This window comes from Tamandua tetradactyla, chromosome 1 (assembly GCF_023851605.1).
Source record: "Tamandua tetradactyla isolate mTamTet1 chromosome 1, mTamTet1.pri, whole genome shotgun sequence".
Taxonomy (NCBI): Eukaryota; Metazoa; Chordata; class Mammalia; order Pilosa; family Myrmecophagidae; genus Tamandua; species Tamandua tetradactyla.
In genome coordinates this window covers 180,811,641-180,824,881 of record NC_135327.1, presented here as the reverse complement: position 1 = coordinate 180,824,881, position 13,241 = coordinate 180,811,641, and the positions used below count along the sequence as shown (strand labels likewise).

The following is a 13,241-nucleotide window of genomic DNA, read 5'->3' as shown; positions in this document are numbered from 1 at the left end:
GTGAAAACATATGAGGCTGTTGATGCATTTCCCAGTTATTGTAGGATTGTGCCTCACACTCTTGGCTACTTTTGAATGTTTTGCCCAATTTCTTTTGATACTCCTCCCAAGATATAGATGACACTTTATTTTGAGCAAGGCTGGCAGCTGCCTTCGACTGCTCTTTTGCAAGGAACTATATGAAGATAGCCACTAAATTTTATTTTTACAACTCACCACAGGACAAAATCCACATTTTCGATAGATTGTTGGACACCATTATTTAGCAAGTTGTGAAAAATCTGTTGGCCCAGATTAAATATATGCTAGGAGAACTCTTTTCTCTAAATTAAGACCTTGTTCCAGGAAGCTCAATAATTCATTAAGCCATAATTAGCCAAGATCACTGATGGTTTAAAATACAGTAATAAGGAGAAGTTTATACTGAGCTTCCACCGTTGGGTCTTTCCTACAGTTAACTTTTTACAGCCTTAGTTTAAAAATAATTTTTCCATTTTATCTTATGGCTGATGCCTGCCTCTTCTCCACACAGCCGTTCCCCTAAGCAGGGTAACAGCTATCATTCTAGCTCCCGATCTTGCAGGCAGGTCTGCATCTGTTCCAGTGGATACCAGAGAAAGTACCATAAGATCTCAGACCAGTGTATATGTTATGAAGGCACGGGCTTTCCTGCAGGGAGGACTGATTTCACCAGTCATCCCGGTTGTAAGAAGAGAGGGCAGACACTATTAAAATATGTATTTGCCTCAACAGGAGAGGAGATTCTCTCATGTTTATACTGTTAGTTTATGATGTGGAAGGAATTTATTTTTATAAGCTGCCTAGTAGGCGTAAAGCTCTATGCTAGGTTTTATATAAATATTTTATTTAATTTTCAGAACAACCCTTTGAAATATTGATGAATCCCATTTTATAGGTGATTGAAACTCTGAACTTAAATAACTTGCTTAAAGATGCTTAGCTGTGGCATTGTATCTAAACTTAGATTTCTCTGCTTTTGGTATCTGTCCTCCTGTTGCTCCAGCATAGCAATCCTGAAGTCATACCATCAGCTCGTTTAGTGTCTGGAAGAGTGGCAAGTCTTGTATTTTCCATTTTTCAAAATAAAGCCCAGGTTTCATTTCCTGACATCTGAACTAGGGGAAGGAGCACCTTTGATTCTTTTATCTGTCACCTGCACTGTATCTTTGAAATATGTGAATATGTACCATGGAATGTTTATTTGTCCTTATTGATATTATTTGCATCACGATCCCTGGAATTTTGTTAGTGTGCCTCTTATTGTCATTGGACTGTTTTATTGGTGCCTGGATTTTCAGTGTGGCTCTTCCATCTGTGACTTTCATATACAACAATGACATGATATCTTGGTTGAGCTGTTGTTGATATGGTGTTAATGTCACTAGATTTAGGAAATATATTCTCAACTAAGAAGCATTTTGGTTATTAGTTTTACTATGTTATTGATGCTGTGCAATGTTGGAAAGTACATGAGCTATGGAGTCAGACATATTTCGGTTTATATCTTAGGTCTTCTATTCACTAGTGACGTGACTGAGACAATCAGTATAGGAAGTACCTAGAATTCAATCAGTGGGCACTCAGTCACTGTTCATTTTTCCTCTTTTCCCTTTATGATAAAAATGAGGGTTTCTGTTGTATGTACGTGTGTGAAAGTCCCAAACTTTATTGGGTCATATAAATCTACTTAGCTCGATTTACTTCTGAAGGTCTTGTATGAGTATACTCTGGTACAATGACTCACTGCTGTTATTGGTGGGTTCTGTTTACATTCATCAACTCAAGGAAGAGAAGCAGGAGCAAAACGGCATATTATAAACCACTGTCACCTTCCACCAAGATTTCATACTAAAAAAAAAAAAAGCTATTTTAAACTACATGTTTGCTCATCTTAAAGAGTTAGATTATAAGCTGTTAGAAATCAGGGACCATTAAACAACCATTTTCATTGCACGGGATTTAGAATGTAATCATCTTTGCATTTGGAAAGGATGTGCTGCTGAATGCCAAGTGAAGTGCCATACAGCCAGTATGACATGAAGCCTCCCCTGCTTTCCCCAGATAGACCTAAATAGTCCTTCTTCCAAATTTGTAACACTTTGCACCAGTAGCTGGGGGTCCCAACTTGAGCCTAAGGTATATGACTACCATCAAGTTTAGCTGTATCTGTTCTGCTGGTGGTCTGTTTTCAGGAGAGAGACTATTCATCCTAAGGAATCACAACCAAAAATTGGAAGGGAGAAGTGATTCTAATATGGCTTTCTCAGGGGCTCATGTTGTAAGGGCCTAGGCAAGGAGAAGTGGGTATATAGGGAGGAAGTGTATGATGGTTGTAGTTAAACAGGAACGTTGGTAAAAACTAGATATGGTAGTTTCACTTAAGAAACCCTCTAAGTCTTTGGAGCAAAAGTAACATGGCCTTGGCACCCAGATGGGAAGTCCTGTGTGCTTGTGAAGCCTGGGTGGAGGCGTGTTTCCCGCTTGTCCACAGAGCACAGCTGAAGTTCAGCACTTCCAGGATGCTGCACACAGGCAGTGCAGGAGAAGTGCCCAGTGGAAAGTCAAGGAGCCTAGATCACTTAAAATGGTAGATTTTTAGCAAGGGCCCCAGGAAGCAGGGACATCCCTTTCTGCAGCTTAGCAGGCTGTGAAGATCTTTTTGTACTAGAGAAGGCAGACAGAATACAAGAAAAAAGGGCTTGTACCATGTGGGCATCCATGGGTCTTATCTGAGGCTCATCTGTCTGCCCTGGGTCTTCCAGAAGTACTTAGTGAGGGGTTTGGGGCTGTCATTATCAGATAACTGGCAATAAAATATTTGCTATGACCAGCAAACTCTCAGCACTGTAAGAATGAAGGCATATAGAGTTCTCACCTGCCGTGCTGGGGACCTGGGTTCGATTCCCAGTGCTGGCCCATGCGAAAAAAAAGAGAGAGAGAGAGAGAGAAAGAATGAATGCATAGCTCAGGAAGTGGGAGCACAATAGCTCACTTAGTTCTCCATTTTGAAAAGGCAGCCATGCTGAAGGGTAGGAGAGAGTGCTCCTGGAAAGAGAGAAAACACCTGGGGAGGAAAGGTACTGCATCATATAATCATTCAGTTGCAAACTTTTTCTTTAAGTGGATTAAAGAAATCACACTATCAGAATTTCTCAGCCTTGAGTAATGTACAGAAAACATTTAAAGTGATTTGAACATAGATAAACATAAGCCAGGTCAAAACTCTATGTGATTATATAGAAACCATAAAACAAAAAAAGACTTCCAAATTAATAGAACTTAAATTAACTATATTAACTAATGGGATGGATAATGCTGTAGATTGAACCACACAGTGGTTTGAGTTTCTCCATCCCTCCACTCTCCCACCACTTTAACCCATTTAAACTGCTGAAAACAATAATATTCTTAAGGTCAACCTGTCCTTAGTTTGCATAAACCTGGGAGAACTTGTTTCATTGACACGTGCCAGAGGGGAAGTTGCAAGTCCTGGGAAAAGCTGCTTTCCTTCCAGCATGGTAAAAGCTATTCAAGGAATTGGCTGGTGAGAGGCAGCTATCTACGAAAGCTCAGGATTCTTCTGCAAACAAGTGACTTGCTGATATTTTCCACTGAACTTGCCTGGCTTTCTAACGTCACAGCGCAGCATGAATTTTCTTAAAATACTTGAGACTCAAGAAAAATCATCTGCTCATAAAATCTTTCCACTTTGCCATGTGCACTGAGCTGGGGATAAGGGATGAGGTCAAGGAGCCTCAACTCCTTTATACTGCTTATGCGAAATTCATCCCAGATGCTCTAATTTTTGAGGGTGTGTTGTAAGATCCTTTTCTGTGGCTGTTGGTGTTCCGAATCTGCAAAGAATTTCTCCAGCTGCTGTTTCCATGTCCTGATGTCACACAGAGTGTGGTGTACAATACTATTCTCATGCCCAAACATTTTCCTTTTAAACATTTTCCCCTATTTTAGGGATAGAACAACTCTTTCTTGCTCCAGCTCTCTGTCTTTTCCTAAAGAAAGAATGGAATCTGCATCAGAGGATGGTTTCTGAGATCCCTGATTCTGAGTGGGAGTGTTCAGTTGAGCAGGCATCTTTGCTTTTCTGTATTTTGGCTTCGTTTATGACTGTGGAGGTGCTGGAGTTGCAGATGGCTGTTTGCCTCTCTGCCCTAAACAAGGCCATTCTTTTTTTTTTTTTTTAATCTCTCTCTCTCTCTTCCTATCTGTTGTCAGAATGCCTGCTGTTTAGTGAACTCTGTTGCCATTTCTAATCACAGCTACCACTGACCATTTCTCTGCCAGTCACTTTCCTCTTTGCTTTTCTCCCTTCCTCTTCTCTTTTATTTTCTCTTTTCTTCTGTTTCCTTCAGTGTTTCTCGTCTTTGGGATAAATGTGTTCTCCTTTTATTGCCATCCCCAATTAATCGAAGTGTTTTTTCCTTTTCTCTCAATGGCTGATCAACAAGCCACAGCACATTGGAATCATTTTTGAGTGTTCATCTTTTATTCAGAATAGCACAAGAACAGAACAAACTACAAAAGTGGGCAGATTCAGAGCCCCAGTGAGCTGTGTGACTGTGATGCTAGAAGGTATTGACACCTGTATCTTCTTCCATAGGAAAATTTCACTTGTTCCTCTTTGTTCAAATTCAGTAGCAGTAGCAATTTGCCTGAAACACAGTAGGGGAGGGAGGAGAGATCAGCAGGAAACATTGTCTTATCTAACAGATTCCCTTAATGGTTTTTATTTGTTGCCTTTTCAGAACTCTCCTTCAGCAACTACAGAAGCTTCAGACTTTGGTTATGGGCAAAGTTTCTCGTACCTGCAAATTAGCCGGCACACAGACTGGCACCTGCCTCATGGTGAGTTTTCCAAATGGCAATACAATCACTGTCACCTGGCCCAGCCCCTTATCTCCAGTCTTTCCCCAACTGGCCGAGTCTCAGTCTTCTGGGGATGGAGAAACTATGCAGCTCACTCTAAAGCTGTGACTTTGCTCTGATATCAGGATTTTTTGAATTGGGGTGCATGGAGAGAAGGTGAAGCTCCCAAGTTCTTCCAGGTGTTGCAGGTCTAAAGATTTGCTCTGTGGGCCCTAGAATTCACAGCTGCTTCTTCTCCCCCTGCAGGTCGTTGTGTTGTGCTTTGCTGTTGCATTTGGCAGCTTTTTTCAGGGCCTTGGACCCTATCCCTCTGCTACAAAGATGGCTCTGCCCAGTCAGCATTCCATGCCAGAGTCGTATACATCCTCTGTCGGTAAGAGAGTACTCAGCAATTGGGGAAATTTCTTGTTTAATTTCTCTAGAGCCAGATTTTTCAACTTTCTGAAAGGAATCTTATGTGAAAGTCCCCCCCAAAATTTTAATGGTAAAAGTGAGCTTCTTCATTTGAAGAGAGAAAATAAGTTGGGGGAGGGGTTTCTGGTGCCCAGGCTGCCCTTTGTGTCCTTCAGCCATTGGGATGAGGCATCCTTGGGAATGCTCCGAGTTCTACAGAGCACAATTGGCACACTGCTGCTCTCAACTGTTTTCCCTGGTAAACTCTGACATCTCCCTTTTGAGCTCTGATAAAGGAAAGGGATGTGGATTTTGGGGGGAGGGCAAAGGAGCATTAAACTTTCCATGTTATTTTAAGAGAACTCCTGCACTTTTGCCTCCATTCAGTGGAATTGTCTGTTAATGGAATAAGAGATTCTAAAGTCAGATTAAAGAATTAACCTGTCTTATAAAAGATTATACCCAATATTTACGGAATTTGGAGATTTTTTAGGTGTCAGATAGGAAGTGTATGTTGTTCTAACTTGGATCCATTTTCTCTTTAAATATTTATGAAATAAAGAATTGGTGAGTAGGGATCAAACACAATTAAGAATTAGGAGATACAGATTTGGAGTAGGGATGATTTTGCATTCTTAAAGGTTTTTGATCTCTAGACAGTTTTATCCCTGCTGGGGAGATGACAAGAAGTTCTAGCATTTCAGCAAAATAATTTCAGTGGCCCCTTGGGGAATGCTTTTTTTCCCCCCAAGGAAGTATATCTCTACATTTAAATGATAACCAATCAGAGCACAGTTTCTGTGTTCTAGAAAACTGTTGCAGAGCCATCTAGCCATGCCACTATTCTACAAAATGAAAGGTACTGTCTGCGTCCTTTGATTTATGACTTGGGCTTTGTGTCTTTTCTCCAGGTTGTGAAATGAAAATGCACATTTTCTGCCCTTGTATCTTATTTTTCTCAGAGACGTATGCATTAGAGATATTTCTTATTTTAGTTGGATTTGGATGTCTCCAAGTATTTGGTTCCTATTCTGAGTTGTTTCCCGTAGATGGTTATGGATGGGTAAGGAGGGGAGTTTCATTTTCAAAGCACTGAGGGTAGCAAGTTAGCTTTGGTGTTTATTTGCTTTTTTATTGTTCTTCCAACATTGTATAAGTAGTCTAATTTGTGCATGGAGAAGACCCTGAAGTCTTTACAGCCAATTCCATTTGGTACCCTCAGTCCTGGGTAATAAGAATACATCAGTTGTTACCTGCTATGAGCCTTTGGGCATCTGAAGCGAGGGGATATGGTGTACCCTTAGTTGTCTCTTGCTCATCCCTTGTTACTTTGTTCTGTCCTCAGTGAGATCCAGGAACCTGCTGATCTATGAAGAGCATTCTCCCCTGGAGGAGACATCTAGCCCGTCCTCGGGTGGAGAGCTTGGGGGCTGGGACAGAGGATCCTCTCTGCTCAGGGTGTCAGGGTTGGAGTCCAGGCAAGATGTGGATCTTCCCCATTTCATTTTATCAAATGAGACAAGCTTGGAGAAGACAGTGCTATTGGAACTGCAGCAGCACCTGTGAGTCAAATAGACACTGATACAGTGCCTCTAACTGCACTGCTGATGGGTAATGAGTCATAAACCTGGAATGTGGGGGATGACCTCTTCTAGAGGCCTTGTCCAATCCCTCTGCTGTTTCAGTACCTATTTCTAGGACCAGGGACTTTGAAGAGACTGCCGCTTGTCAGTAGGTGCCCTGAGCAGAGATAGGAAAAAGACTGAGTAATGTCCCCCGTGCTTGCTACATCAGTGGGGAGCTGGCAGTGGTGGCACCACTCAGTGGGAGGGGACTTTAATCCCTTCCCTCACCATCTTCATTATTCCTTCAAAGTCACACAAGTGAACATACAGCCCAAGAAATAGCAGTGTTCTTATCATACAAATGCAGTTTCAAGATGTGTTCTCTAGTTTCCTTCTAACTAAAGAGTAAATATGTTAGGCTGTGTATCATCATATAGTTTTATACATATAAATACATATACCTCCCACGAGTGATGCTATTCTAAAAATGAGTGGGAAAGATTCCATTTTAGATTCTTTAGCTTTCTTCTTCTAGCTCTGGTGGAGAAAGGTCATAATTGTATCTGTATTTATATATTTACATTATATATGTATATTTAATATTTATATAGTACTTGCTACTTTAAACACTTTACAAATAGATCATTTAAACCCTTTTAACAACTTAGGGGGTAAGGCATTATTATTATGCCCATTATTGAGAAATTCTAGAGATACCACTAGAAGTTATGTGAGACTTAGGTACTTGATCACTTGGTTCGATGACAAAAATCTTTTCTACTCTTAGCCTGGCTATTCAAGGCCCAATTCAAATCCCAGTTGTTCTATGATGCCTCCCAGACACCAAAGTCCCATAGATATCATTTGAATGCTTAGAGAACTTTAGGCTGTTACATGATCTAACAGCATTTTTATTTTCTATTATATATTTATCCATTATTTCAAATTAGTTTTGTTTAAAATCTTTATCTGGATTATTAGCCATTTTAGAACAGGAGTCAGACCTTATCCTTTTATATATCCTCTTCCCAGAGTCTAGCATAGACTAACATTCTCAGTAAACATAGTAATTTAAAGCAACTTATAAAAAAACAGGATCAAGCTACTGTATTTATCCTCTCAGTGGGATGTCTGCCATTGGGTTGGGACAAAGATAGGAACGCGATTGAGTGGATAAACCTTTGGAGTGGAGAATTGCTGTTAGGAGGGAAAAGGACAAGAAAGACATCTGGGGCAGCCCATGAAGTTGCAGTAATAAAGTGATTACATCATACTGTGAAAGCTGACAGTTATACTTTATGATTAGTGGCTAATACTTCTTTTCTGTGCCTTCACAGGGTCAGCTCCAAACTGGAGGGGAATGAAACACTAAAAGTTGTAGAACTCGACAGAAGAGTGAATGCCACCTTTTAAAGAGGCTGTTTCTACCCTTCTTATTTCTCTGAACTCCACTATACATCCCTGTACCACCTTTGTCATAAGGCTTTTCCTTTTTGCCACCTGATCTTAATGAAGACATGGATAAGCATTAGTAGGTTTGGATGGGAGGAGAGCCTAGGATTTCTGCCTGCAGTGAGAGAGCATCTTCCTCTCCAGTTGTATCCTCTCCTTTGCAGAGAGGAGCCTGGCATTTCTCCCTCCCTTTCTCTTACTGCCATAGGAAATTATTTTAGGGTTGGGGGTGGGACAAGCAGGCTTGTTTCCACCGATAGTGCCAAAAAGAGACTGCCTGATTCTCACCAGTCAGGTGTGCCCACCTCTTTGAGGAAGGGATGGCACTTGTTCATTTGAGACCCCAGACTCCAGCTTCAAAAACCCAGGATGCCTGTTGAAATCTGGCAAAGCACTGACTGATATCTTCCCTTCCTCATACTTGGTTCTCCAGTGTGAACACCCAGTTTTGGCCCTGGAAGTGCCAGGGTGTACTATCAGCATCACCCCTTCCACTGAACTTCTTTGAGCCCTTCCTGGATTGTCCTCCCTGCACTGGCAGATGAGGGCTCCCCCTTTGTATTCTCAGGCCGCAAGTGCAATGCCTGAAGGAATCAGGCTTTTCTACTCCAGGCGAACCTGTCCCATCTTGTTGCTTGTAGGACTTCCCCATCACCTGTTTTTCCAATACCCATAGTTCTGCCTCCCCAGCTTCTCCTCCCCATTTGTAAATAGTATTTATTAGCTTTCTGAGCTTCCCACTAGCAGTCACACTGAAGAGATATTTTGCCTCTTTCCAAGCTAGCAAAGTCTTCTGTTGACCTCTGTAGCTGGGAGGGCACAATAGGTTCTGAGATCCCCATTCTTTCCAGACCATCTTTTTATTTCCTTTTTTTTTTTTACTAGAGGTCTGTGAAATAATTATAGTCAAGACGTCCCCTGAAGCATGTGTCTCCCTTTAGAATGAACTCAGAGGTAATGATGGAGCACTTCCTTGCTCAGATCTGTGGCTCTGTAGTCAGATGCTTTTTCTATCCTGTTCTGCAGAGTAGAGAAGGGAGGTCCTGTGCTTGACAACAGGTATTTCAGACAACCTTGCTAGCTCGTCTTTCCATATTTGCTCCTGGTACCCTCCTTCCTTTCTTCTCCCCTCCACCTCCCCCCTGCCCCACTTCTGCTTTGCCTTCCTTTTCTCTTGCCTCAATGAGGGGTATGGGCCTGAGGCCCATTCCAGGGGTTGAGATAGAAGACATTTGTGTATTCACATTCTTCCTTTTTATTATCAGGTTTGGCTACTTTGCAGCTCACCCAAAGAGATTCAACCTAACCCACTCTCCTACTTTTATTATTATTTTTAATGATTAAAATTAACTTTTGTAGTTAAAAATTCTTCTTTCAAACAAATAAGAAATAGAGATTGCCTTTTATTGTATAATGTAGAAGACTCTCCTTAAGTGTTTTTTTCACCTAGCTTGTAAAAAGATTTTGTGTAAGGACATTTAACTACATTTTGTACTTTATTAGTAGTAGCAGCAGAGAGGCCTCTAATGCCATTCTCTCTTCATTTTCTCTCTCTCTCTCTCTCTCTCAGCAATCTACATTATCACTGAAGAGTCTGTACTTAAGAGGGATTGAACCCACATATGGGCCTTTGATTCCATAACAGATAACAGGATTTGGTGCCATTAACATTTGCCATCATACCTCATAAGCGGATTCTTGTTTTGTATGCCTAGGTACATTTGGGGTTTACAGTGAGTGATTCCTCTCTTTCCCTACTCTGACGGGGAGACTTCAGACTGGAAGATGGCCAAGTTCATCTTTCTGGCTTTATATGAAAGCTGGTTTGGGACTGTAATGGTCCTGGCAGCCTTTTAGTTTTGACTGGTTCTCACCATCATTTACATTGGCCAGGGAGGGCTGAGACCATCTGAGCAGTGTAGGAAGAAGTCGGGAGCATTCCTCCTGCTTTTGCATCCTCTGCTCCACTCTCTCCTGCTCTAGATCCTCTGAGGCCTGGATGCCCTCTTGATAATCGTAGGCCATCCTTCTCTTCAAAATTTCATGCAAATATCAAGCATATGAAAGCCTGTGGGGCCATAGGGAAGGTGGAAAGTTGGAATTAAATAAAGTAGTATTTGGGCAATGAAAAAGGAAAGGATCCACATGTAAGGACAGAGGTAAACTGACACTCAGTGAAGCCAGAATGGAAATTCTGCTATTCTGACTAGAGAGAAAAGGACTAGTCTCCTGTACTCAGTGCCTTGAGGATATTCTCCCTTACATACCTTCGCTTGACATCATTCTCTCCAGATCTCCAAACTGCAGGGTTTTATCTCTGGGGACTTGTCCTTTCAGAAATGCTTCCATATCTAGTAACATGGAACATCAACCTAAGAGTCCAATGTCCCTTTTAACAGTGTTCCGAGAACCAACATTGCTGCTTTTCGGCGAGAAGCCTCTACCCTCCACTCATTGCTTGGGTGAGTAAAGGGAGTTAAATGATTATCCCTTTCAGCAGAGATAACAGGCTCACGAAGACAAAAGAGTTGGATAACATCAGCTTGGTTCCAAATAATTAATGAAGTTGTGCTCTTTCTCTGTTCAAAAGCCCAGAACATCAGTAAATTTGTTTTCCCCGTAGAGCAGTCCTAAAGACCAATCAGTAATACATGGTTAGCTCTGAAGATTTCAAACAGTGATAGATATTGGCTTCTGGACTTAAATTTTAAGAAGTATGAGTCTATGAGAGCAACCATGAATTATAAAAAATAAATATATCGTGTTAATTGTATTTCTCATAATGTAAAAAGGTTTTTTCATCCTTTTCTTCAATTACACTAGTTAAGGAGATATCTTGCAAAAATTCAGAGAGACAGTAGTTTTTCACTGATTGAGACCTGAGTAATCCAGGATCCCCCAATGTGGCTCTTTTTACAGCTCTCAACTTTGCACTTAGAAATGGATATCTTAAATGAACAGTGCCCAGTTTTAAGAAAGAATTTCTGTGAAGTGTTTGTACTTGAAGTGGGGCTCACATAAGGAGAATGTTATGTAAAAGTCTGAAAGTTGAACTAGGTTGTTCCTTTTTGATGGGGATTTGGGGTGAGGCCTGATATCAGTATAGGCAAATTAGATAATTTTTTCAATAATATAAAAAATTTTATTTGGAGACCTCATTTGTAGATCGTGAAAGCAGGTTTTGATTCAACTTATTTACAAACCAAATAAATACCCCCAATTTTTTCTTCCGAAATTTCTTTGACTTCTTCTCTTGTCTTAAAGATACCCGCTGGTGCCTTAAATGTACCTTATATAGGAATCTAGGCGGACTGAGGAATCCCTTGACTGAGTGAAGAAAAAGATTTTTTTCCAAAGGCTCAAAAATAGTTTCCTGAAAGTAAGCCACTTTCAGATTTGTACGTCAGCATAAAAGAAATAGGGTTATTTCCATCAGGAAAATTCCGTTTTGTAGGGGTGCAATCACATCAAAAGCAGCCATCCAGGATTAAAAGTATTATAGTCTCATGGCAGAACATTTTCTCCGTGCAAAGATACCTGGCCCATTTGAGGATTAATACTCAAAGGGTCAGCATTTACTACAAGAAGAAACTAGGGTGCTGTTTTGTTTTGTTATTTGGGGCAATGTAAAATTCAGGCGTGCTTTATTTTTGTCTTGGTTTCTACAAGAGGGAAAATAATATTTCTTGAGAACTTACTAAGTCATCAGATGCTGTGCTAAATATATTTTAGGTTCTTTAATTCTATAGAGGCACAGGAAACAAGGATCGGTCCTTTCCCATGGCCTAGTTACCGTGGGACAATGAACAACTATATGTTTTGGGAAGTGCAACAATCTGTACATTAGAATGAGCAGATGCCTTTCTGTGAATACATTGTAAAGCTTTAAAGTTCTGGGCAGGAAGCATAGAGTCTACCCCAGTGATGACCCCACTGTGAGATAGTTCAGTTCTTTGTCTCATGCTGGGGATGTCCCCCATATATTCATCTCTAGTCTTCTTCATCGAATATTTTGTGAATTCCAGCTAGCAGGTTTTGCAACCTAGAAAAGGGAAATCCGGAGTTTTAGCTCCCTGCCCATTTTTCTGCTCCCATCCTTTGCTCACCAGCTCTGTGAGAATGTGAGCTTTCTGCACCATGGGCCCGTGAACTACACTACTCATATGAAATGCTTTACGAGTCTTTGAAAAACACCAGCATTCTTGGACAAACTGTGAGTGACCCTTTTTAAACAATGCCGAGCATTCCTTGGACAATAATCATCTTTGAGCTTGAAGGTCTATCCTGACAGGCTGGGCTCTCTTCTCTTCTTTTGTATCAGGTTACACAGAGAAGCAGTGTGTAAATCTAAACACATCGTAAGTCTGTTATCTGTCCTATTGTGCTAATTGTTTTTTATGGCTCTTTATTCTTTATCATAGCTGAATAAGTACCAAAAGAAAAAAATGCTTCTAGGACTTGTACTTAGTTTGGAAAAAATAAATAAATTGAAATTATCATGCTTTTGTATTTCCATTTCTTGCAAATAAATATTTTTTTCCAAAAAAGTAAAATGTTGCCCAGTCTTTAAAATCCCGGTTTAATCTGGTTTTAAAACACTTCGCTTTATTTATGAACATGGGTTTGTGTGTGTGTGTCTGATTATCGAGTCTTGAACTGAAAGATGAGTCTCAAACTAGAAATTTCAATGTTATATAGTACCGGAATCCAAGTCTCAGTCTGAGGAATATTGAGAAATGTAACTGCTTTTTAGTCAATCACAGGAAGGAAAAAAACATTGGCATTCTTTAGAGATTTATGCAGCCTGATTGCTATATTTGCTGTTTCCTACAACTATTACCTAACTAGATTTCAAAATTCTATGGATTCGATTTTGCTTTCCCCATCTCTGTTTGCTTGTGAATGATGCTTTGGACTTGTGCCAGA

At 40.6% G+C, this 13,241-nt stretch overlaps 1 protein-coding gene across 3 annotated transcripts in view; it reads left to right on the top strand.

The window, feature by feature from the left end:
- The window catches only part of CREB3L2 (cAMP responsive element binding protein 3 like 2), a 121,622-nt gene extending 108,808 nt beyond the window's left edge, over positions 1-12,814 (top strand). For all 3 annotated transcript variants that reach the window (XM_077143738.1, XM_077143679.1, XM_077143623.1), the window contains exons 9-12: positions 4,785-4,884; positions 5,152-5,278; positions 6,644-6,860; positions 8,201-12,814. In XM_077143738.1, coding sequence (XP_076999853.1) covers positions 4,785-4,884; positions 5,152-5,278; positions 6,644-6,860; positions 8,201-8,276 — 520 coding nt within the window. In that variant the 3' untranslated portion in view covers positions 8,277-12,814. The remainder of the gene's footprint in view (positions 1-4,784; positions 4,885-5,151; positions 5,279-6,643; positions 6,861-8,200) is intronic.
- The last annotated feature ends 427 nt before the right edge of the window (positions 12,815-13,241 follow it).